The sequence below is a fragment of the Mastacembelus armatus genome, chromosome 7 (assembly GCF_900324485.2).
Source record: "Mastacembelus armatus chromosome 7, fMasArm1.2, whole genome shotgun sequence".
In the NCBI taxonomy this organism is placed as follows: domain Eukaryota; kingdom Metazoa; phylum Chordata; class Actinopteri; order Synbranchiformes; family Mastacembelidae; genus Mastacembelus; species Mastacembelus armatus.
Window position 1 is genome coordinate 811,143 of NC_046639.1, and position 21,976 is coordinate 833,118.

The 21,976-nt window shown below is 43.0% G+C and overlaps 2 protein-coding genes and 1 long non-coding RNA gene across 3 annotated transcripts; all 3 read left to right on the forward strand.

Annotated features, from left to right (window-relative positions):
• Positions 1-218: 218 nt before the first annotated feature.
• On the forward strand, positions 219-4,902 carry LOC113146249 (proliferation-associated protein 2G4-like). Its single transcript, XM_026333624.1, has 13 exons — positions 219-428; positions 1,728-1,856; positions 1,945-2,050; positions 2,136-2,205; positions 2,347-2,439; positions 2,530-2,593; positions 2,691-2,769; positions 2,852-2,930; positions 3,031-3,164; positions 3,260-3,354; positions 3,598-3,725; positions 3,880-3,933; positions 4,017-4,902. Exons 1-13 carry the CDS (start codon positions 341-343, stop codon positions 4,074-4,076), a joined length of 1,179 nt encoding a protein of 392 aa, XP_026189409.1. The 5' UTR covers positions 219-340; the 3' UTR covers positions 4,077-4,902.
• A 716-nt stretch (positions 4,903-5,618) lies between these two features.
• Positions 5,619-6,470, forward strand: LOC113145862 (uncharacterized). Its single transcript, XR_003297281.1, has 4 exons — positions 5,619-5,675; positions 5,779-5,805; positions 6,025-6,047; positions 6,185-6,470. It is a non-coding gene; the product is annotated as an uncharacterized LOC113145862 (long non-coding RNA).
• A 1,427-nt stretch (positions 6,471-7,897) lies between these two features.
• Positions 7,898-21,800, forward strand: esyt1a (extended synaptotagmin-like protein 1a). Its single transcript, XM_026333051.2, has 31 exons — positions 7,898-9,438; positions 10,451-10,492; positions 12,013-12,147; positions 12,245-12,318; positions 12,553-12,625; positions 12,723-12,812; positions 12,898-12,953; positions 13,940-14,060; positions 14,265-14,441; positions 14,924-15,006; positions 15,167-15,215; positions 15,475-15,564; positions 16,041-16,136; positions 16,215-16,286; positions 16,374-16,460; positions 16,599-16,748; positions 16,909-17,091; positions 17,186-17,362; positions 17,444-17,526; positions 17,646-17,694; positions 17,792-17,881; positions 18,555-18,650; positions 18,790-18,861; positions 18,955-19,041; positions 19,157-19,303; positions 19,814-19,938; positions 20,124-20,219; positions 20,310-20,441; positions 20,535-20,640; positions 20,779-20,828; positions 20,927-21,800. Exons 1-31 carry the CDS (start codon positions 9,112-9,114, stop codon positions 20,952-20,954), a joined length of 3,243 nt encoding a protein of 1,080 aa, XP_026188836.1. The 5' UTR covers positions 7,898-9,111; the 3' UTR covers positions 20,955-21,800.
• The last annotated feature ends 176 nt before the right edge of the window (positions 21,801-21,976 follow it).

Here is a 21,976-nt window from a genome sequence, read left to right on the forward strand (position 1 = left end):
GGTTAGTTGTTTTTAATAACTTTTTGTACATGACAGTAAATCCCGGGGATTATACAACACATTTAAGACATTAGATTGAACTGTTGGAAACTGGTACTATTTTATGACCATCTCTGGGTAAAACAATCGGCAAATTAATCGATAATGTAATAAAACAAAGCCGCGGCAGCAGTGCAGGCAGTGAACTCTCTTGCCTTCGCTGTGAGTCTTTGGCAGCGGGCGGGATCTTGTGGTCGCGGCTGCCTGCCCGGGTCGGGTCGGAGCAGCGTGGTCCATCCTGCGCCTGACTGATACCCGCCGGGGAGAAAAGTTACTGTGAGTTCGCGGAGACACTGCTAACATGTCTGGAGATGACGAGACGCAGGAGCAGACCATCGCCGACGACTTGGTGGTTACCAAGTACAAGATGGGGGCCGAGATTGCGAATCGTAAGTGAAACGCGGCGTTAACGTGCCGCTTTTTGACAGCGACAGGATCCGTGTGTTAGCTAGCAGCGTCGGCTAGTCGTGCCCAGGCAGCTGCTGTGCCATGTGCCGCAGGACGGAAGGTCCCACCAGAAAGTGGGCCTTTGTTCCAAACGTGTAACTCACAGATTATGTAATTTTTAACGTGGAGTCACTAGTGTTTGTTTAACGTCATGTGGCGCCAGGTGCCACGTTAGCCTGCTGAGCTAAGTTGCTATTTGGCTGAGCTATCTCACTAGCAAGTGTTAGCTAACTACCGTTAGCTGTAACTGCTAACGTAAGAGAAAACAATGACAAGTGCAAAACTGAATGACAGTAGTTAAGTATCCGACACTTAAATATGTATTTACTAGCAACAATTCAAACCCAAACCAGTCAATCTGTGACATAAGAGACGTGAGTGGAGAAGCGGTTTCTTTAAATAGTCTGATTTAAGGTGATAATTATAATCAGTGTGTGCAGGAGCCAGTTAACTCCCCCGGTCGTTGAAAATAGATTATTTACCGTGTTTATAGGAATGAAAGAGTGAACGGAACATGCTGTTAGCAGCTGTGGTTGAAGCAGATATGTTATACGGTACATTAGCAGGGCCACAGGCGCACAGTATTAGTCTTAATTGGAAGGTGGTGTAATAAAACCTTATATATTTGAACTATGGGGGTTGTAGGTGGTGAATTATTGATGCTAGAGTCGGTTCATTTGCTTCCAGCTGTTTTCAGGATTTTTTTAAAGTGTATTTGCAAAACCATTTTTGATATTTTCATCATATTATTCTGTCATTGAAGTTCTCAGTTTCTGCAACATCAGAAATGTGAGAAATAATAAAACTTTGGTTCAAAAAACAGCTGAGTCAAGAGGAGTAGTTGTTGATGTCGGTGTTGACCAAGCTGTTCATCCACCAGCCACACTGACTGGATGATAAACAATGTTCTCAGTCAAGAGAAATTGAATGAACATGATTAGGACTGTTGGTTACATAAATCAGGGAAATTGAAGATGTCATCCTGGATATTTGGGAAATTATGAATGTCATTTTCTGTGCTTTCTCTGAACCATGCAACCGATTGACTGACCAAAGAAATACGAAATACAAAGAAATAAGTATTGAAAATAATGGTTGGTTTTACCCCATCAGTTAGTTAAAACACTAACAAAACATTTTATCAACCTCACTTCCTGCCAAGGTGGAGGGAAAACAACCAGAAAGGTCCAACAACAAGTGTCATTCTAATCACGTGGCTTTTTTTTTGTCTTGTCCTGCAGAGGCTTTGAAGACAGTAGTTGCGGCAGCTACAGCTGGAACCTCCGTGCTGAGCCTTTGTGAAAAGGGAGATGCCTTCATCATGGCAGAGACTGGGAAAATCTTCAAGAAGGAGAAGGACATGAAGAAGGGTACTTTTTGTTTTGTTTTTTGCATTTCAGAAGTCATCATCAGTGTGTCAAGCTCAGCACTCCCTCATTCACTATCTCTCTTTCTCAGGTATCGCGTTCCCCACCTGTGTGTCAGTTAACAACTGTGTATGCCATTACTCCCCTCTGAAGAGTGACCCTGATGTCATACTGAAGGATGGTGACCTTGTCAAGATGTAAGCTGTGGAGTTCATACCTCTCCGTCTTGTGTGCTATATATTATAGCGAATATTCTCGAATAACTCTCCTGTTGTTGTGCAGTGATCTGGGTGTGCACGTGGATGGCTTCATCTCAAATGTGGCACACAGCTTCGTTGTTGGGGTGACCAAGGTATGTCATGTATCTGTAATGCCCAATGACTTCATCACAATAGTCAGTTGTGTTACTGTAATTCACTTGATTACTTTTGGTATGCACACAATCAACAGCTTGTAATACTTCTGTTCTGTGACTTACATGTTGTTTGTTCAGGACAACCCGCTGACAGGGAGGAAGGCTGATGTCATCAAAGCAGCTCACCTCTGTGCTGAGGCTGCCCTGCGTCTTGTCAAGCCAGGAAGCCAGGTAACACTCTCCTACCTTCACTGCCAAGTTGACCAGCATCATCGCTGCTCATATTCCCTCGAATAATCGTCACCATGCCTGTTCTTTCAGAACACACAGGTCACAGAAGCCTGGAACAAGATTGCAAAATCATTCAAGTGCTCCCCTATTGAGGGTGGGTGTTAGTGAACCTTCGGCACCTTCAAGGTCATTAGCATATTAGGTTGTAATTTGACATGCTTGACTCAATTTTACTCCTTCACTGTGCACAGGCATGCTGTCCCATCAGCTTAAACAACATGTGATTGATGGGGAGAAAACTATCATCCAAAACCCAACGGACCAGCAAAAGTGAGTTCATTCAGCGGGTGCTTATTAACAGTGATCTGATGGGTTACGCTTGTGGATAACCTTGTGACTTTATTTATTTTAGAAAGGACCATGAGAAGGCTGAGTTTGAGGTGCATGAGGTATATGCAGTTGATGTACTTATCAGCACTGGAGAGGGGAAGGTGAGGGGATATTTGGTATAGATTAGATTTTTGTCTACTTTATTTTAAAGATTCCATAAGGGCAAAGATTTAATACTGTGTTTTGTGTTGTGCAATTTAGGCAAAGGATGGAGGTCAGAGGACCACAGTTTACAAACGAGATCCCAACAAGGTGTACGGCTTGAAGATGAAGACATCTCGGACATTCTTCAGCGAGATGGAGAGACGCTTCGATACAATGCCCTTCACTCTGAGGTCAATTTCACCTTTAATTTTTACCCACAGTAAAGTAATCTCTTTTTACTTTCATCCCCTTATTTCTCTTTTTTGTTTTTGTTTTTCCACCTCAGAGCGTTTGAGGATGAAGGCAAGGCCAGGTTGGGTGTGGTGGAGTGTGCGAAGCATGAGCTTCTGCAGCCGTTCAGTGTGCTGCATGAGAAAGAAGGTGAGCTGGAACAATGAGGGCTGTCATTGATTATTCGTGTTCTTGAATATTTATCTGAAGAAAATGAAGTGAAGTCTGAAAGTTTCTCAGAATTGTCGGAAGACTCCACCTGTAATTGAATCTGTCTGTGGAAAAGATGCCCCTCTATAGGGGTCAAATCTGATCTCACAGTATTATCTTACAGACAATCAAACTGTTAACTAGAAGTGTTAAATCGATCTTTCAACTACCTCTTGTGTTCAGGTGAATTTGTAGCCCAGTTCAAGTTCACTGTGCTGCTCATGGCCAATGGACCCCTGCGAATCACCAACAGCCTCTTTGAGCCTGAGCTCTACAAGTCTGAGCACGAGGTGGAGGATGCAGAGCTAAAGGTAAAATGTGGTTGGCATCCTCTTCCTGAGAAGAACGGCTGAGCCTTAAAGGACTGCTACAGCTGTGTCTTAGATGACATGATAGTTTCAAAGCCTTAGTCTGTTGTACATCATAAGGTTTTGAAAGTCTTTTCTTTTTTTTCCCCAAATAAAGGCTTTGCTTCAAAGCTCAGCCAGCCGTAAAACCCAGAAGAAGAAGAAAAAGAAGGTGAGTTACAGAGCAGTGTGGTTGATGAGATAAAACTAAAGAATCAGTGTTTTGTTCTAACTTCAGTTTGTTCTTCTGTAAAGGCCTCAAAGACTGTTGAGACCGCAACAGGGCAGGCGATGGAGACTGAAGCTGCAGAATAGAGTCTCTCTCCAAGAAATTCTGACAGACATCTGATGACCCAAAGAACAGACATCATGAATCCTGTCCCGGCTGCCTGAGGCACTAGCCGGCATGGCTGCTATGAATGCCTCTGTATCTAACTGATGTCAGTTTGGGATGATGCTGCTCCTAAATTCTGTCACACCATCTAAACCCCCCCCACACACACACACACACGCAGACACACAGACACAGCCATATCCCTATTGAATCTATTGAAGTCCTGTTCTTAACAGTGGGCACAATTTAGCTGCAAGAGAGGACATTTTGTGCAACCCTTCGACTGACCTTGAGCCTTCGTCCCTTTCTCCACACTAACTTTAGTGAATGACATGGAAACTAAAATGAGTTTGACAGAGCGGCCGAGGATGATGAAAGCACATTATGTGTAACCGTGTGGCATTTCAGTAACTTGAAGCCAGGCCTTTGAAACAAGGGTTAACCTGTTGTGACCCTTATCTTGAATTCTGATTAGTCCCAATACTGCTGAACTCAGCACATTTGCTCTTGTACTACTAGTACGTTGTGTGTACTTGTAGGTATCTACTGCAGGTTAATCAACTAACAACTTCTCAAACTGACCATTTAAGATCTACCAGATGGATAATTTAACTAGTAAAATATATTTTTTTTCCTCAGTTGTGGATGATCCAACTCCTGCCAGCATTCAGTTTTCTGGTGCCACCACTGAGTGTGACAGTCTGTTTACATAAGAATTCCATACCCGTGAAATATATGGATGCTTTTGTAAAACAAATCCCACTTTCGGAGACTATTTTTGGAAACATTAAAGGCCGCCTGACATCAGTTGTGTGGTTCTGTTCTTCAGTTCTGTTTGTTTGGATGGGTGTCCTGATGACTGAGAAAGTGTTGTGGCTTTGGAACATTAAAGTTCAGCACACCCTTGATTCAACAGTCACCTTGAGTTATTTACTCAGAGAGCATTTCATTCATCAGAAGTCAAACTGAGCTGCTGAGAGAACAGTAGTCACCCAACCAGCTGAAAGACCAGCTTAAGTAATCAGGTTCATGTTAAGCAAACAAGTGACATTTGACACTTCTGGTACAAAGACAGCTGCACTGTGGATTTAAAAAACAACCTTCCAGTGCACATCTGTTACTCAGGGAAGCCAAATATTTTTCTTATTTCAGTTCAGCTTTACAAAAACTAATATGAAAGACTTGAATACAAACAGAAACATAACTGAGTTATAAAATGTGACAAATGTTCAAGCAACAGAACGTCATTTGTTACCCAGATGATCTAACAGTACTTTCCTCCCTGTTTAAGGGTTCTAAGGTGACTAGTTCTTATTATTCTACCCACATAGTTGTGTTCCGTTACAGCACACTGCTGTATGTGTGAACAATACACAGAACTGTACAATTACAGAACTAGAACAATAAACTTCAACGCGCCTAAATGTGGAAAAGCCAATGGTTTTTCTCTGTACGCTTGTACTTTCCATAAAAATACATTTCCCATATTGCACCACGGTCCAATCCGGGCGCATGCCTGCGTATTAATTCATCGTCGCTGGGATATGACGTCCACAGTGGAGACGATTCGTTAGTGGTCGGTACGTGAAAATTCAGCTGTGTTTCCTGTATCAGAATCCAAGTTAATCGTGTTGTTTTAAAATCAATCGAATTGATCCCTGATGTTTTCTGTTCTGTTTTCAGCTTTCCCGCCTCGACATGAGAGCTAAGGTTCGTGTTTTTGTCCTAATTGTCCAGTTAGCACCGTTTGTTCTGGGCTAGCGTCCGATTAGCTCTGGTTAGCATCCCTGTGCTTTCTCCAGCGTGTCTGTCAGTGTCGGTCTGTGTCATTTTACTGTGCACCGCTTTAGTTTAGTTTGTGTGTGTGTGTGTGTGTATAGAAATGCATAAATGCATAAATTAAAGAAAATCTGTTTTTCTTTTCCACAGTGGAGAAAGAAGCGCATGCGCAGGTGAGTTTGTGTAACGCATGTTGTACAGCGCTGTCTGTGTGCGCGTGTGTGTGATTATTGACGACTTCATTTTATATAAAGTCACATTAGAAGTGATTGGTACTGGCTGCTGTGATCACTTTGTGATTACTTTGTAGGCTGAAGCGCAAAAGGAGAAAGATGAGGCAGAGGTCTAAGTAAACTGTCCTCTCCATCATGGTTGTGACATCCCATGTCAACGACCAGACCAGACCAGGACCCTCCCAGTGTCAAGTCGAGGCCAGTGGATTCCCGAAGTACCTGAGGCAGCAGAGCCGGAACAGCTGATGCTTGTGATGCTGATTCAAGACCTGCTGGATGTCAGACTTTTCCTCTGGTACTCTCTGGGCTCTTTTGTCATATGTTTGTGTTTATACTGATTAAAGGTTTTGGTTTTAAAATCCTTTTCAGGGCTTAATTTCTGCGTGTTGTTTGGACTTTCAAAGCAAACCAAACCGTTTGGGTTTTCTTTGTGTCCAACAAAGCTGCTGTAAATGTTGTCATTTATTTTTCCGCTGTAGGTTGTATAAGGGAAAAGCTTTAATAGCAAACTCAGTAAAACTGCACTGACTGGTTCACAGACAGACACCAACTAACCAGGGATGGAGGAAGTAATCAGACCCTACTATTAGTTATATAACACATCAGAATGAACTCTAATGCAGTGAAAGTAATTATTCTCAGCAAATTGGACATGAGTAACAAGAATTGGCTTTTTCTTAGTGTTAATATTAGAAACATGCTGCTGGGTCATTTTAATACCAGCACTATACATCATTTTCTTTGTTAATCATATAATTTGAAGTCCCATCTCACTGACGGTGCATGGCCTGTCTCCAGTGTAAAAACAGCATAACTGCCCTCGTGTGTACGAGTCAGTCAAACTTAGTGGGGTTCACTTTTTCATGGGCAGGATCAACAAATGCACGTGTTGCATTGTGGCTGCTGAAAGCTGCTGCTGCTGCTGCTTTGAAAATGAATCAAGTGATTAATGTAGAAGTCAAAGCTTGTTTCTATCTTTCTTTTGGCCACTTGGTGGTGCCACTGATAAAGTGTTAAAGTGTGTTGAGCACTGTCCTATGGGACATTATGTACCAATCTAGATTGTCTTTCAACCCGTATATTCTATGAGAAGGTGATGGTTACGTGCACTCTCATAGGCCACCACTGAAATAGCTATTTAAAGGCATTTCAGTCTCTAGTCCCATCCCATGACTTGAGTATTAGTGTGAATGGTGTAACCTTTGTCCATGGTTCAGGACAAACAACTCAATTGAAGTGCTTCAGTAATTCATACTGTCCTTTTCTTTGGTAGATGGTGCAGTTTATAGATAAATACCCAGAGTGTCCATATGACAGTTGTCCAGTAATATGTGTCTTGAAAGTCCCAGAGAAAGTATAAGAAGTAAGTCCTTAAAAAACAACAATGGGGCTGGTTAAGTTAATGGTGATTAGGAAATGTAATATTTCAATGTTAAAATATTCATAACCAGGAATAGTGACCATTCTGTACATACTGAGTGGCATCATAAATACCAGTGATGTAAACTAATTATCCATTTAAAAGCTATATAGCACCAAAACAAGAGCCAAGTTACAATTTCCTCCTTTATTCATTTCTCCATACTGTCAATACAAATTGAATGGTGGACTATAAATTCATGTCAAACAAGCCTGTTAGCTGTCAAAGCCAACGTTACATCGGACTAACACAAGGCTAGAGTCTCATTCCTTGGCTTTTAGCCCACTGTGTCATTTCCACAGCAAATAAGACTCACAATCCTGTGACTTCTGCTTCTCCTTTCTGCAGAACGAGCCATTTGTTTTCATGAGTCAACGTTCATCACTGAGATGAAGTGATGTGTTTGTCAAAATGTGATCACATGTGGGTAAAAGTCTCAAACCACAGAGCAAAGACACTAAAAGGCCTAGCACTTTGGAGATCTGCTGCATCAGGAACAGGAGTGTGACAGTAGCTTCTTCACACTGTGGTCACTGTGGTCAGAGCATTAAAGTGTCAGCTTTACCAAGTTCACACTGACAATCTGAGAAAGGCAGCAGATGAGTCAAATAAACTGGAGCCTGCATTTTCTCCATATGCATGAAGTTATAAAGAGGGAGGCCTGGGTGCAGTTGGAGGAACAGGTGTGAGACTACTTCATGTGGTTTCTCTGCTGCCGGACTAAAACCGCCGTGTGCGTCTGTTTACACAGAAGCGCCTCAAACCTTCCAGCCTCTGAGCAAACAGCGACTTGGAGACGTCCTGGCAACCGAGGAGGAATTTCAACCTGATCTGTTTGAAAGGCGGAACATGCACTAAGCCGCTGATGAGAGAAACCACAAGACAAAATGCGCCGGAAAGAGAAATTCAACATTTAACGTGTTTATCTACATGTTGCGGGTCCGCAAAGTAAACACCTGTGCAGCGGACGAACACGGCTCCTACAGGGACCTCGGCAAAGCGGATCCACCTCCCTGTCAATGAAGGAACCTTTTGGAAAAGCTACTGCAGTGGAGATGAGCGCCTGCGCACGGAGGAGCATTTATTCTGGTTACGTAACACAGATGCTGTGAATTTCTACAGTACAATAAAAACAGTAAATATGAGTAAATATTGTTGAGGCAGTGCTTCATTTGGTGAACATGGTGGTTAGAGGCTAAATAAACACGGGGACCGTCATGCTCCGCCCAGAGTCAGCGCATTACACTAATCTTGTTATAATTCTGGGGTTTAGGTTTCTATTGGATTTCATGTGAAGGAGGACTTGAAGCAGAGCCCGCCCTCACGGGTCCTGGTCTCTGCTGCCCCTTTTTTACTGAGAGAAGCCCTACGCGTAAGTGAAACACGGACCGGCACATTTCTGTGCCATGCGGAACTGAGGAGCGCAGCAAACACAGGTCGTGATGATGATTTAATTGATCCAGGACAACCAGTTATCGATACTTTATCGATGCTTTAGATCAGAGATCGGTGGTAGCTTCGCTGGGGCAGAGGCAGAAGAGCTGTAGGTCTACGTGTAGTCACTGAGGACAGACGGATCTAGCGATGTCAGCCGCTGACGCAGAGCCGAGTATGAGCAGAGACACAGCGGCTGCAGCCCCGGTGTCACCGAGCCAGGGCCCCGGTGAACGCGCAGTGAGTGCGCTGTGGTCCTTTGGAAAATACCTGGGCGCGCTTCTGCCGGTGTACCTGGCCGGATACTATGGCTTCACCATCTTTGTGGTCCTGTTCGGTCTTATGCTCTACATGGGATGGAAGCACAGTCGACTGGAGAAGGTGATGAGGCTCCAGTCTGCCATGTACCTTCTGGAGAACGAGAAGGAATTCACCACTGAGAAGGTTTTCAGAGCCAAAAGGGATTTACCTTCCTGGGTAAGGACCCGTGTCCACATGTTCTCTGCAGTTTGTGGCATCACCTGTCACATCTGCCACATCTGTCAGGCTCAACATCTGCTTTGCCTCACAGTGATACAGGCTCTTTATTGCTTATAGTTATATGCTTTGTTAAGCTGCTGTAAAGTGAACACACACACACACGCACACGCACACGCACGCACGCACGGGAAAACCATTGCTTCTTGGCAACCCTCAGACAAATATGTGCATGACTGTCCCTTTTGTTCACTGTGTTTTCCTCCTGTCCCTGACCGGGTCCATATTTAGACATTTCTAACTTGCAGTCCCTGAAGAGTTGGCACATTGAATTACCATGTCAGCAGAGTTATTTGGATATTTGCAGTAGAAAGGTGTGGAGGAGAACACACAGTGTGAGCAGACAGTAAAATGCAGGGTCATATCTGCTGATTTGATTCATCCAGCAATAGGTCAGATCCTCTTTGAGTGTTTCCTCTCCCTGTTTCGTTGCACTAGAGCTGCTGTCTGACCTTATCTGGCTTCAGAAACATGGTGACTCATAAACATCTTTCAAAGCAGAGCAGAGACCAGGACCACCATATCTGGACAGAGCAGTCTGAGTGTGTTAGGCCTAATCGTGCCATCTCTCTCTCATGATGTGGTTTGGAGGAAGGCTGATTCGCTGCATGTGGTTCAGGGTATCCTGACATTTTGGGCAGAGACCAGTTCTCAGCGTACCCTTTAATAACACATAATATACGGGGACAATATAAGTAATGCCCTGCACCTAAACATAGAACTAATAATACACATTCTCTAAGTTATATGGTTAAAACAGAATTAGAACTGAAGTATCTTGTCCTCTATATTGCAAACACCTAAAAACATTACAGTAAATAATATATTACAAAGATAATATGCTAAAATAAAACAGAATCATCTCAGATATTTTAACTACTCTGCTCAGAGGTGAAGGTCATTTTACGCTGCTCTGTCATGTTTGACTTCATGCCTGATCTTTCGCCCACAGGTCAGCTTTCCTGATGTGGAAAAAGTGGAGTGGCTGAATAAGGTGAGGATGTTTTCAGAATGGCAGCACGGTGGATTAGTGGTTTGCACTGATGCCTCACAGCACGAAGGTCCTCGGTTCGCAAACCATCAGGGACCTTTCTGTTCTGTTCACTTTTGGGTTTTCTCCCTCGGGTGTAGATAATGGATGGATGTTTTCAGAATATGCATATTAAAATATTTCGTATTTTTACATTATGAGCTATTTTTTATTCTCTATTTTTCATTCTCCACTTCGTCCCGTATGATGATACAAATGTTCATCTGACCACCCCAGCTGCAGCTTCACTGGTGTGGACTTTAAGTGACCCGGCTCCATCACATCTTCTCCATCAGAGCAGATAATCTGTGTAATTAAGAGGCAGAGAGAAGAGCCCAGATCATATTACAGCCTCTGTCTCTGTCAGCACAGTAACTTCACATCAGCACAGGGAAAGTGTTGCTGTGAATACTAATCATTTGCTTCTTGCTTCTGCAGGGAAAACTTAATGAATTCAGTAACAGAAGGACAATCGCAAAATGGCAATTTGCTGCACTCACCTTTCATCAGCCTGCAGCTCTATTCCGGGGCTCCTGACATTTGGCCCAGCTGTCACATTTAGTTTCCTCCCTCGCAGCTGTAAGGAGAGGAATAGCACTATGTTTGACAGCTTGTAGAAATGAGTGCCTTCAAAGGAAACGAGCTGATGACGTCTATAAGTGATGGACGGAATAAAAGCCTGGGAGAGGCACACTTTCACTGAATACATCATTCATGTCTCTAAAATGTCATAACAAACTTATATAACGTCTATAATCAAATCATAAATTATGTATTAGACACTTAATTGTCTGTAGTTGTAGCCTGTTAGCATCACCAGTCCAGTGAGGCCTGTGAGAGTGGGGGTCAGAGGTTAAATGACAACTCACAGCATTGGCTTTTTTTGTCACACTAAAACGCTGACGCTAACACAAATGTGAGGCAGATTCACGTCATCATATATAACCAGTGTAAATGAACATATCGCTCAGTAATTACTGAATGAGTTTCCTAAATCAACGTCTAGTTTCTGGAAAGGACTTATGCAGTTTGGCATGAGCTGTTCATGCTTTAGCTGTTTGCACTAGCACTGAATTGAAATAAATGTAAATGTACTGATTGAACACTTTCTCTAGTTTTTAATGTAATTAGCACCAAATCATGTGGTTTTGTTTCCAGGAAGTTATGGACGAATGAAACAAAGCATTGCAGATGACTAATAACCAGAGGGCTGAATTATTGATGGTTGAGCATTTTCTCTGTCAGTGTCAGTGTCAGTGAAGCTTTTCAACCACATGACAAACAGTTTGTGGTCATGGCTTTAGTGAAATGTGTGTTTGTCTGTGTGTGTTTATGGTTCTTTGCTAATTAAGGTTATCTTCTGGCAAACACGCTAAACATTTGCACAAACTAATTCACGCGTCATGTCACGTGCCTCAAATGAAAACAGTTTCATGACTATCTCCTGTGTCTTCCTTATCTTCTGTATGTTCTCTCCCCTGTAGATCATACAGCAGGCTTGGCCCTTCATAGGTCAATATCTCGAGAAGTTGCTGGTGGAGACCATCGCTCCTGCCATCCGTATGTCTAGCATTCATCTGCAGACTCTGAGCTTCACCAAGGTCAACATAGGCGAAAAGGTATTTGAATAGTCCGGTATAAAAGCATTTAAGCTGCGATGGCCATTCATCTGGTTAATGTGTTCTCTTTGTTGGATGTGATCTGCTTTGTGCACAGGCTCTGAAGGTGGTTGGTGTGAAGGCCCACACAGAACATGACAAGAGACAAGTGATGTTGGATTTGTACCTGAGGTAAAGCATCACCTGCTTTTGTTACTGCGCCCTGTTGTTTGCATATAAACTACCGTTGAGTTACACGGTGAAATGCTCCGAGGTTACTATGAAGTGAGCCACTCCTAGGCCTTGTCCTTATCTGTCAGGTCACTGTTTACTTAACTCCAAAAAGGAAAGCAGCTTTATTGTAACTCAGATCAGCTGCTTCACTTGGTTGAACCCATATCTTTAGATGTGTCTCTTCTGTTTCAGCTACGCTGGTGATGTTGAAGTGAATGTTGAAATCAAGAAGTACTTCTGCAAAGCCGGCGTGAAAGGAATCCAGGTTGTACGACTTAATATAACTCATTATATTTTGACATTATTAGTTCTAGTCAAACAGCGTCAATAAAATCCTTTCAAAATAAACTGTCTCCCTGTAGCTCAATGGGAAACTGCGCGTGATCCTTGAGCCTCTAATTGGAGACGCACCACTGGTCGGAGCAATCACAATGTTCTTCATCCGCAGACCTGTGAGCATTTCCACTCTTGCACTGCAGTGATGAAGGCCTACACTTGTCGTTACTTTTATCTGTATCTTATGTTTCATATGTGTAGAAACTGGACATCAACTGGACCGGACTTACCAACTTACTGGACATTCCTGGACTGAGGTGAGTCTGCGTATGAGAGAACCTGGTGTAGGTCTCTGTTCGGGTGCAGTTTGTGTCTGTCTGGAGTCTGTTTTTGTAACGGAGCGTTCATTTCAGAAGCAAAGCTATTTGGAAATGCAGAAATGTTTGGGGAATTGATGCATTTAGTTTTGGAAAATGCAATAATTTTTAGCCACTAGGACTGGAAAGGATTTTCTTTAAATTCCAGTGAGCTCTAAAACAAACTGAGACAGACAGTAATACTTAAATATGTGTAGTCAGTGAGGAATTTGTGTGGTCGCGCCCTTAAAGGATAAGAATGGCCATATGTTTCATTTAGGTTTTCTTCAACAAATAGCACATGAAGACAAAAACCAACAATATACCTTATGCTGCTTATGTTAATATGAGAATATGTATCTCACTTCTGAATATCACAGATAATAGGACAGGACGTTTTTGACGATGCTGCTCTTATCCTTGTTATAACTTCTTGCTGTCCTGGTTTTCTAATACTCAGTGTGTAATATTATGACTCCATGATTTATATCCAGGTACTTTTTAAAGCCAATTATGTAAAGTCATAATATAGACAATGGAGAATCAACTGAGGTGGTTTGACAAATGGGAAAATGTAACTACTGTATTGTTAACTTTCTTAATGATATTCATTTTATAGAGGCTGATTCTACATTGTTGTATTACAACATAATGGTCCTAAAGTATTGTCAGAGGTGGGAATTCCCTCTGCCAATACTTTCATCGACAGCTTTCCATTATTTTTCAGTGGTACTGCACCTTTAGGTGACGACGACCAACGTGATTTTTAAAAAAACAGTCCTCAGCTGTAACCTGTTGGTGCTTCCTGCTGGTTCTGTGTCTGAGAACCTGGACATCATATGGTTTATGCATGTTTACATGGTCAGCAGCAGTATATAGCCTCTGTTTGTCTGTGTGCCTCCCCTCCCCTTATGTGTCCCCAACATCGTCCTTGCATTCATTTGCAGTGCCATGTCGGACACTATGATAATGGATGCAATAGCCTCCCACCTGGTGCTCCCCAACCGTCTCACTGTTCCCCTGGTGGCCGACCTGCACGTTGCTCAGCTCCGTTCCCCTCTGCCAAGGGTAACTGTCTCCGTAGTGAATGAATGGCCTGTATAAACATGGGCCTACGAGCGAATCTGTCACAGCATATTAGCTGCAGGCACAAACAGAGCCTTAAATTCAGTCAGCACATTCACACATGGCCCCGTGTTTAGTGAAGCTGACTAACATATTGGTTTTCTCTTTGCATGCATGTATTTTGCTCCATGCCTATGCACATGCTAGGGAGTTGTGCGCATCCATTTGCTGGAGGCCGAGGACCTGACCGCCAAGGATACCGTCATCAAGGGCTTAATCGATGGGAAGTCGGACCCATATGCTGTCCTGCGTGTAGGGACCCAGATCTTCACCTCTCGTCATGTAGACAGCAACCTGAACCCACAGTGGAGGGAGATGTATGAGGTGAGCGGGGCTGGAAGGGAAGAAAACATCAGATATATGGCTTTGCCCTGATACGCAAATGCTGCACTTCTCACCACTTTGTTTGCTAAAAGTTATCACTTGGTGCTGGCGTCCTTGCTTGGTAAGGCTTCTGTTTACTTCGGTAGTAAATATGTCACTGCCATTTCAGAGATAAACAGTTTTGTGGAGATTGTATCAACTTCTTTGGTAACAGGAAGCTGCCGTTTCAGAGATAAGCAGGTCTTGCAAAAACTGCTTGCTCAGGATCACATTTATCTTGTCACATCGTTTATGAAATTTGAGACAAATGCTGAACAGAATTATTAACATCATCTCTGCTTCAAAATAAAAGGCTCTTGCCATCCTGATACCGTTTGCATGCTCGTGTGTTATTGTGTCATGTGTGGCTGTGTGTATATATATATATATATATTTGTATATCTGTTGTGTGTGTTGTGTATTTGTCCATTTATGTGTGTCAGGTGATTGTCCATGAAGTACCTGGTCAGGAGTTGGAAGTGGAAGTTTTTGACAAAGACCCAGACCAGGATGACTTCCTGGGAAGGTAGCTTATTCAATCTCATTCATTTCTGCTCTTTGGGCCTCTCATGTCATTTCCATCATCTGTCATTTCTGTTGTTGATATGTTGTGTTGAAATTGATCACTGACTGACGATTCATGGTCTCACTGATTGTTGATCTCTTCCTGTGTTTTTCTGCTTCAGGGTCAAGGTGGATTTCGATATCGTAAAGAAAGCCAGAATTGTGGATGATGTAAGTAATAATGCAGGATCCTGTATTTTATATTTAGTTTTTTCATCTGACGTTAAAGCGTCAACAGCAAACATGAGACCACAGTCATTGTGCTGTTTGGCCCGAGCGAGACTGCGAGAATCCTGTCATCATGTGACGAGGCTGACACCATGTGCCTCCTCGTGTTCTGCTCTGATTTCACCATCTTCAGTTCAGGCTCAGTGAAATCAGTCAGATGAGAAACCTGTGATTTCACTGAAGCCTCTGTTTTTGTAAACAGTGGTTCAATCTGAAGGACGTCCCATCTGGCAGCGTTCACCTCCGGCTGGAGTGGCTCTCTCTGCTGTCCTCTGCAGACAGACTGAGTGAGGTGAGTCTACAGTAACATAGACCTGCTCTGGGTGCTGGTTTGGGTGAAACCGATTCATTATTTTATTTATATTGTTACTCCGGGACGTTTGTGTATTTAAATATGGATTGTGTGACAGTATAGACAGGAAACATGGGACAATGTGAAAGGTTCTGGTCAGTTGTGGCTACATGGTATAATAATAATGCAAATCTAAAATCCTAAATATTGAGAATCATATGGAAGATTAGCTATGCTAACAAAATCTAAGTTGGCTCCTTTGGCTGAAATGTGCTCTGTGTTTAATTTTGGGCTGGTGTCTATAGCTTGGTGGGAGCTGTTTGCGTGTATTGTTTAGTGGATTTATTGGATTTCATGTCTGAGTCTTTGTATATTCTGTGTCTCACCTGAGAACAAAACAATTTGAAAACATCAGATAAAATATTAAGTATTAAAAAAGTAAAATAGTTACTGGGCATCTGTTTTTCTTCTCCCAGGTGATTCAGAAGAACCAGAACCTGACCAGTAAGACCACTGAGGCTCCGTCTGCTGCCATCCTGGCTGTCTATCTGGACCAAGCATATGAACTGCCTGTAAGATTTTCACTCTTTGAGACAATAGACGTTAAATTTCTATCTGGTTCTTACATTTAGCTATTCGATGTGTCACAGATGAGAAAAGGCAATAAGGACCCAAGCCCGATGGTGCAGATTTCTATTCAGGATACAACTAAAGAGAGCAAGGTCAGGACAAACCTTTGACCTTTTCCTGTGTTTGAGCGCCTTAAATCAGCCCCCCCCCCCCCCATAATAAACCTGAATCTTCTGCAGATTTGTTATGGCACCAGCAACCCTGTATGGGAGGATGCTTTTACCTTCTTCATTCAGGATCCTCGCAAACAAGATATCGACATACAAGTAAGTTCTTACCAGCCCAGACAGAATCCATCGGTTGTTCATACCCCGTGTGTGATGCGTTTCTCTTTAGGCTTGTTGCCTCTCAGGTAGGTTTCCATTTCAACCCCATGTCTTTTTGTCTGTTTCGTCTTTTATTAGGTAAAAGATGACGACCGCTCCCTGTCGCTGGGCAGTCTGACCATCCCTCTCACCCGTGTTCTGGCCTCCCCTGACCTCACCATGGACCAGTGGTTCCAGCTGGAGAATTCTGGTTCAGCCAGTCGCATCTACGTCAAAACTGTGCTTAGGGTCGGTCTTTCACACGCCTTTATCTTTTCTACCCTGTGAGAACATTTGGTCCTCCTAACCTGCATTTTCACTTCTCTTTTGATGCTGAACCTCATTCTCACTTAATGACAGCATGCTGTTCAGTAGTTCATCGCTGACCATCGTATTTGTGTCCTGCCAGGTTTTGTGGCTAGCTGATGATGCCACTCCTACAACTCCGTCTCCTCGGCCTTCATCCTCTGGGTCGGGGCCGGGTCACGGCGGGCTCAAAGCTGAACTAAACCCTATGGGCCCTGGTGGATTAGTTAAACCTCAGGCAACGCGACCACAGCGCACCACACCTGACTCAGAGTTTGGAACTGAGGTAAAAAAAGAAAGTTACCTAAGGTCAAACGGAAGCAGCTATTCCCTCAAACATGCACTGTGGTACAGTTTGTCATCCTTTGCTCTGCACACAGGGCGTGCTGCGCATTCATCTGGTAGAAGCCCAAAATCTAATAGCGAAGGATAACTTCATGGGCGGCATGGTGAAGGGCAAGAGCGACCCCTACGTCAAGATCCGTGTCGCTGGCATCACTTTCCGCAGCCACACCATCAAAGAGAACCTCAATCCCGTCTGGAATGAGCTCTACGAGGTACTTCCTGCTCGACGAGGTAGTTCTACGTATCAGATGCTGAGACTCGACTACATTTAATGTCTTGTTTCTATGATTTAGGTCATTTTAACGCAGCTTCCTGGTCAAGAGATCCAGTTTGAGTTGTTTGACAAAGATATCGACCAGGACGATTTTCTTGGAAGGTATGTCCTGGCTCTGCCGCAGCATATCTGGGTAGACAGCTGTCATATTACAGTTTATTATTACAGTTCATTTATGTTGGTAAATAGATTGTTAAGCATTGACCTTTTTTTCTTGGCAGGTTCAAGCTTAATCTACGAGATATCATCAGTGCACAATTCATTGACATGGTGTGTGACACACAGTTGAAATGATTTGAACAGGTCATTCCAGTAATATTCACATTAGTGTTGTAGCCCAAACGTTTCTCTGCCGCTCTTTTTACAGTGGTACACGCTGAATGACGTGAAGTCAGGCCGAGTCCACCTGGTCCTGGAGTGGCTGCCCAGAGTCACTGACCTTCCCAGATTGGAGCAGGTTAGTTCTGCACTTGCTTTATTTCATTTATTTGTTTTTTTACATATTATAATCCAAAGTCTTATTTTATGAACATTATGGAGACGCTGTTAGTACGAATTATTGCTACGGCACCTGTTTCCTCTTATTTTGCATTTTTGTCTAGAACAGGACTCAGGACTCAGTCAATCAGTCTGTTCCCTGTGAGGACAAAGACTGAGTCCAGCTGCCTCTGTCCCCCAACTGTCTCAGGGCTGACACATAGAGACAAACCCATTTACACCAATTCAGAGTCAACCCATTAACCTTGTCTTTTAAAGGGGATTTGAACCAGTGACCTTCTTGCTGTGAGGTGATAGTGTTAATCACTGCATCGCTGTGCCACCCTTATTTAGATATACCATGGAAATATACTGTCCAAATGAAATAGCACTAACCACTTCTCCACAGTGTAACCAGAATAATAAACTGACTTATTAGAAATAACACAAATGCAACTTTCAACCAGCAGGAAGATGAACTTTTTCACTGCAGGACTGAGGCTGATTTGAGTGTTTGAGGCTTCATCCAATCAGCTTGTAAAGTTGTGCATAATAAACGTATGTTTGCAGATGCTTCGTGCAGATTTGTCTGATCATGTCAATGTTCTTGAACTCCCTCCCTCTCCTTTTCTCTACCCATCTGCATCCTGCAGGTCCTACAGTACCAGTCCCAGCAGTCGTACCAGAATAAGGTTGTGCCATCATCTTGTGTGCTGTTTGTGTATGTGGAGCGTGCCCATGGCCTGCCGGTGAGACCATAGCTGAGTCCTGAGTCCTCTGTTTGTTGTATATTGTGATAAGGTATTATTTTCCCAATTAGTACAAGACTACAATATTTTCAGGTTCAGTACAATTTGGTTTTGTTTTGTACTTTGCATGTAATTTTAGTTGAAAAAAAGTGGGAAGGAGCCAAAAGTCGGGGCTGAGATTGTCCTCAAAGGCGTTTCACATAAAACTAAGGTAGGATCATGACTTTAATGCTGAGTTTGTGTGAGCAGCAACAAAAACTGTTGTTTAACAAGTCTGAATTATGTCCATGGGTTTGATCTCAAGATTTGTGAACGCTCCACATCTCCTCGATGGGACGAAGCCTTTCACTTTTTGGTTCGTGACCCCAGAGATGAAACACTCACAGTCAAGGTGAGAATCATTAACTACTTGTGTGGTGGCATTTTCAATTCATACAGACATGATATATGTCTTTTATATATATATATGTGTGTGTGTGTGTGTGTGTGTGTGTGTGTTGATCCAGCTCTCCCACAGCTGGGGTCAGGCCCTTGGGTCCTTGACGCTTCCCCTCAGGGAAGTGCTGGCTGAGACGGGCTTGGTGCTGGACCGCTGGCTCAGTCTGGATGGAGCTCTGCCAGAGAGCCAGATTCTGCTGAGGGCCACCCTCAAGGTGCTGACAACATGCTGCGTGTATACACTGCAGTGTGTGTGCATGTCCTGTGATTTATTCTTTACTGTATCACTTATATCTCTGTATAGCATTCACATTCCAGTGCAATGAAAACTGCACTTCATACTGTAATAGGATCTTCTCTTGGTCTAACGGTGGATGTGCAATACTTCACGTCCTCTTTGTCACCTTATTAAACTGTGTTGTGGTGACTATGGGAGAAATACTCCAGCATCTATCAGAAATGTTTATTTGCTCATGTGTCAGTGATGCTCATATCTTATGGAGCTGTATATCGCTGATGTGCAGTTACTGGTCCCACCAACCTGCAGTGTCTATTTGTTGTTTATTGTTGCTGTTCTTTTCTCTCTCCTCTATCCACTCACCCCAACCGGTCGAGGCCCAAACTAACCCCGTTTTTTTATAAAGTGCCTTGAGACGATCTGTATTGTGATTTGGTGCTATACAAATAAAACTGAACTGAATTGAATTGAATTGAATATCTTGCAGATCTTGGACACTCAGCTGGCAGTTTGTCGTAGAGCACCAGGGGATGCAGGTAGCGATGGAGACGAAGTCATCCCCAGATGGGTTCCTTCCCATCTAGACCTCAGGCAGAGAGGTGGATTCACCATGTGAGTCACATACACTAGCATGTTGTAAATGCCCCATTGTGCAGTCACTGTCTCCAGTGGAACAAAAGCAGATGTCAAAGTTTGTAGGTTGTTTCCTTTTATATTCCCTCCTGAAATTTTCAGTATTATTTCCCATAAATATATTCCCCATGTGTATAATCCCATTTTCTCAACTGTGTCTTTAGGGCCAGTGATAGTGCAAACACAGCAGGCCAAGTGAAGCTTACCATCAGCTACTCTGCAGAGGAGAGCAGACTTTTCATCACCGTTCACTCCTGCAGGTGTGTGTGTGACGTATTTTACTCTTTATGATCGTCGCATTTTTAACGTGGAGCGGCTGGTACCATCATATCATCTTGATGTACCCACAGGGCCCTGGCAGCCTGCTCTAAGGATGGAGCGGACCCTTACGTATCCTTCATCCTGCTGCCTGACAAAAAGGCTACCACCAAGAGGAAAACCGCCACCAAGAAGAGAGACCTCAACCCAGAGTTTAATGAACGGTTAAGACCAACAAATCCTGAAAACAAATGAGATACTCACTGTGAAGGAAGTGTGAGGCTGACCCCACCTGAATTATCTCTCTCTTTCTGTAGGTTTGACTTTGAGTTCTCTCTCGAGGAGTCCGTGCAGAGAAGACTGGACCTGTCTGTGAAGAACAGCGTGTCCTTCATGAGCAGAGAGCGGGAGCTTATAGGCAAGGTATCCACCACTGGTCGCATCTGAGACCCAGCTGCTTATTGCCCAAGCTCACATATGTTTCCTGGTGTTGATTATCAGAAGACGCATGAGATACAGAAATGTGATGCATCATCTTTTTTATTTCACTTTTGCTCTCAGCTGCAACTGGACCTGGACCAAATTGACCTGAAGTCTGGTGTCACACAATGGTAATAATTTAAAGAGCTGCTGAACATCATTGAGAACTGCATCAACATATTTAAACAAACTGAAATAATAAAGAGATTCTGTCCTTTCTGTTTTTTAGGTTTGATTTGGCAGCAGATGCCACCTAGAAGAATCAGTGTTTGATCTTCGGTACTATAGAGAAATAAGTGTTGCTTTTGTGAAATGTCATTTGTGGCTATATCCAGATTAAAAACTTCCACTGTCACCGAAGGAAAAAATTATGACATGGCTGCTCCACAAAACACACAGTCCATCAGTATTTATGAGAAGAAACCTTCCATGTAGCTTATCTCACCTACGAAGTGTTAATTGTGCTGAATCCACAGTCTCAGACAGATTCTTCAGTAGAACATTTGCTAAAACAACCTAAGAGGTTTTATATATATTTAAAGGCATGCACAAATCCTCTTTGAATTTTATTTACTAAAGGGCTGTGGTTAATGTCGTCGGGTATGTTTTAAGGATTTACAGCATCCTCCACAACTCAAAGACATTCCTTTGAATATTATTTTTTACAATCTTTGAACATTTTTAGATCTTTATTTATATTATTGCCTTAATTATGACAGAACTGTGCACAGTTTGTCACTGGTGAATTAACTTATGTTCCAGATGAAGTTAGTTTTATAAAGTATACCAAACCTAGAGCCTCCTGTTACCACTGAAAACAGTGGTATGACACTGTAAACAGTCTAAATCACTGTGCTTTTATGAAGAGACAACTTTGTATATACTGAGAAAAAAACATGGCTCGTGTTTTTGCGTCCAGCGCTTCGTTGTGTTTGTGGTTCTGAATGCAATAGACCGATTATGTTACGAGAAGACAGACTCCATGTAGCATCATGTCGCCTCATCGCAGCTAAAAACCAAAACTCTTGTGCTTTGACTTCATTTGAACATATCATGCAGCTCATGAAGTTATTGATTAAACTTTGCACATGAATCAAACCAGATCTTTGACTTTGTTTCTTTGGTGTAGACGTTGTTCTCCTGTCACGGATGGATTAGGGAGTGGGCCCAGGAGCCCGAAGGGACAGGGGGGGCCCTAGACCAGAGACTATAGAGGGACTGTTAACCTTTGTGTTGGAAAGTTAAACAAATGACTGTAAAAGGCCACAGAGTGAGAAAT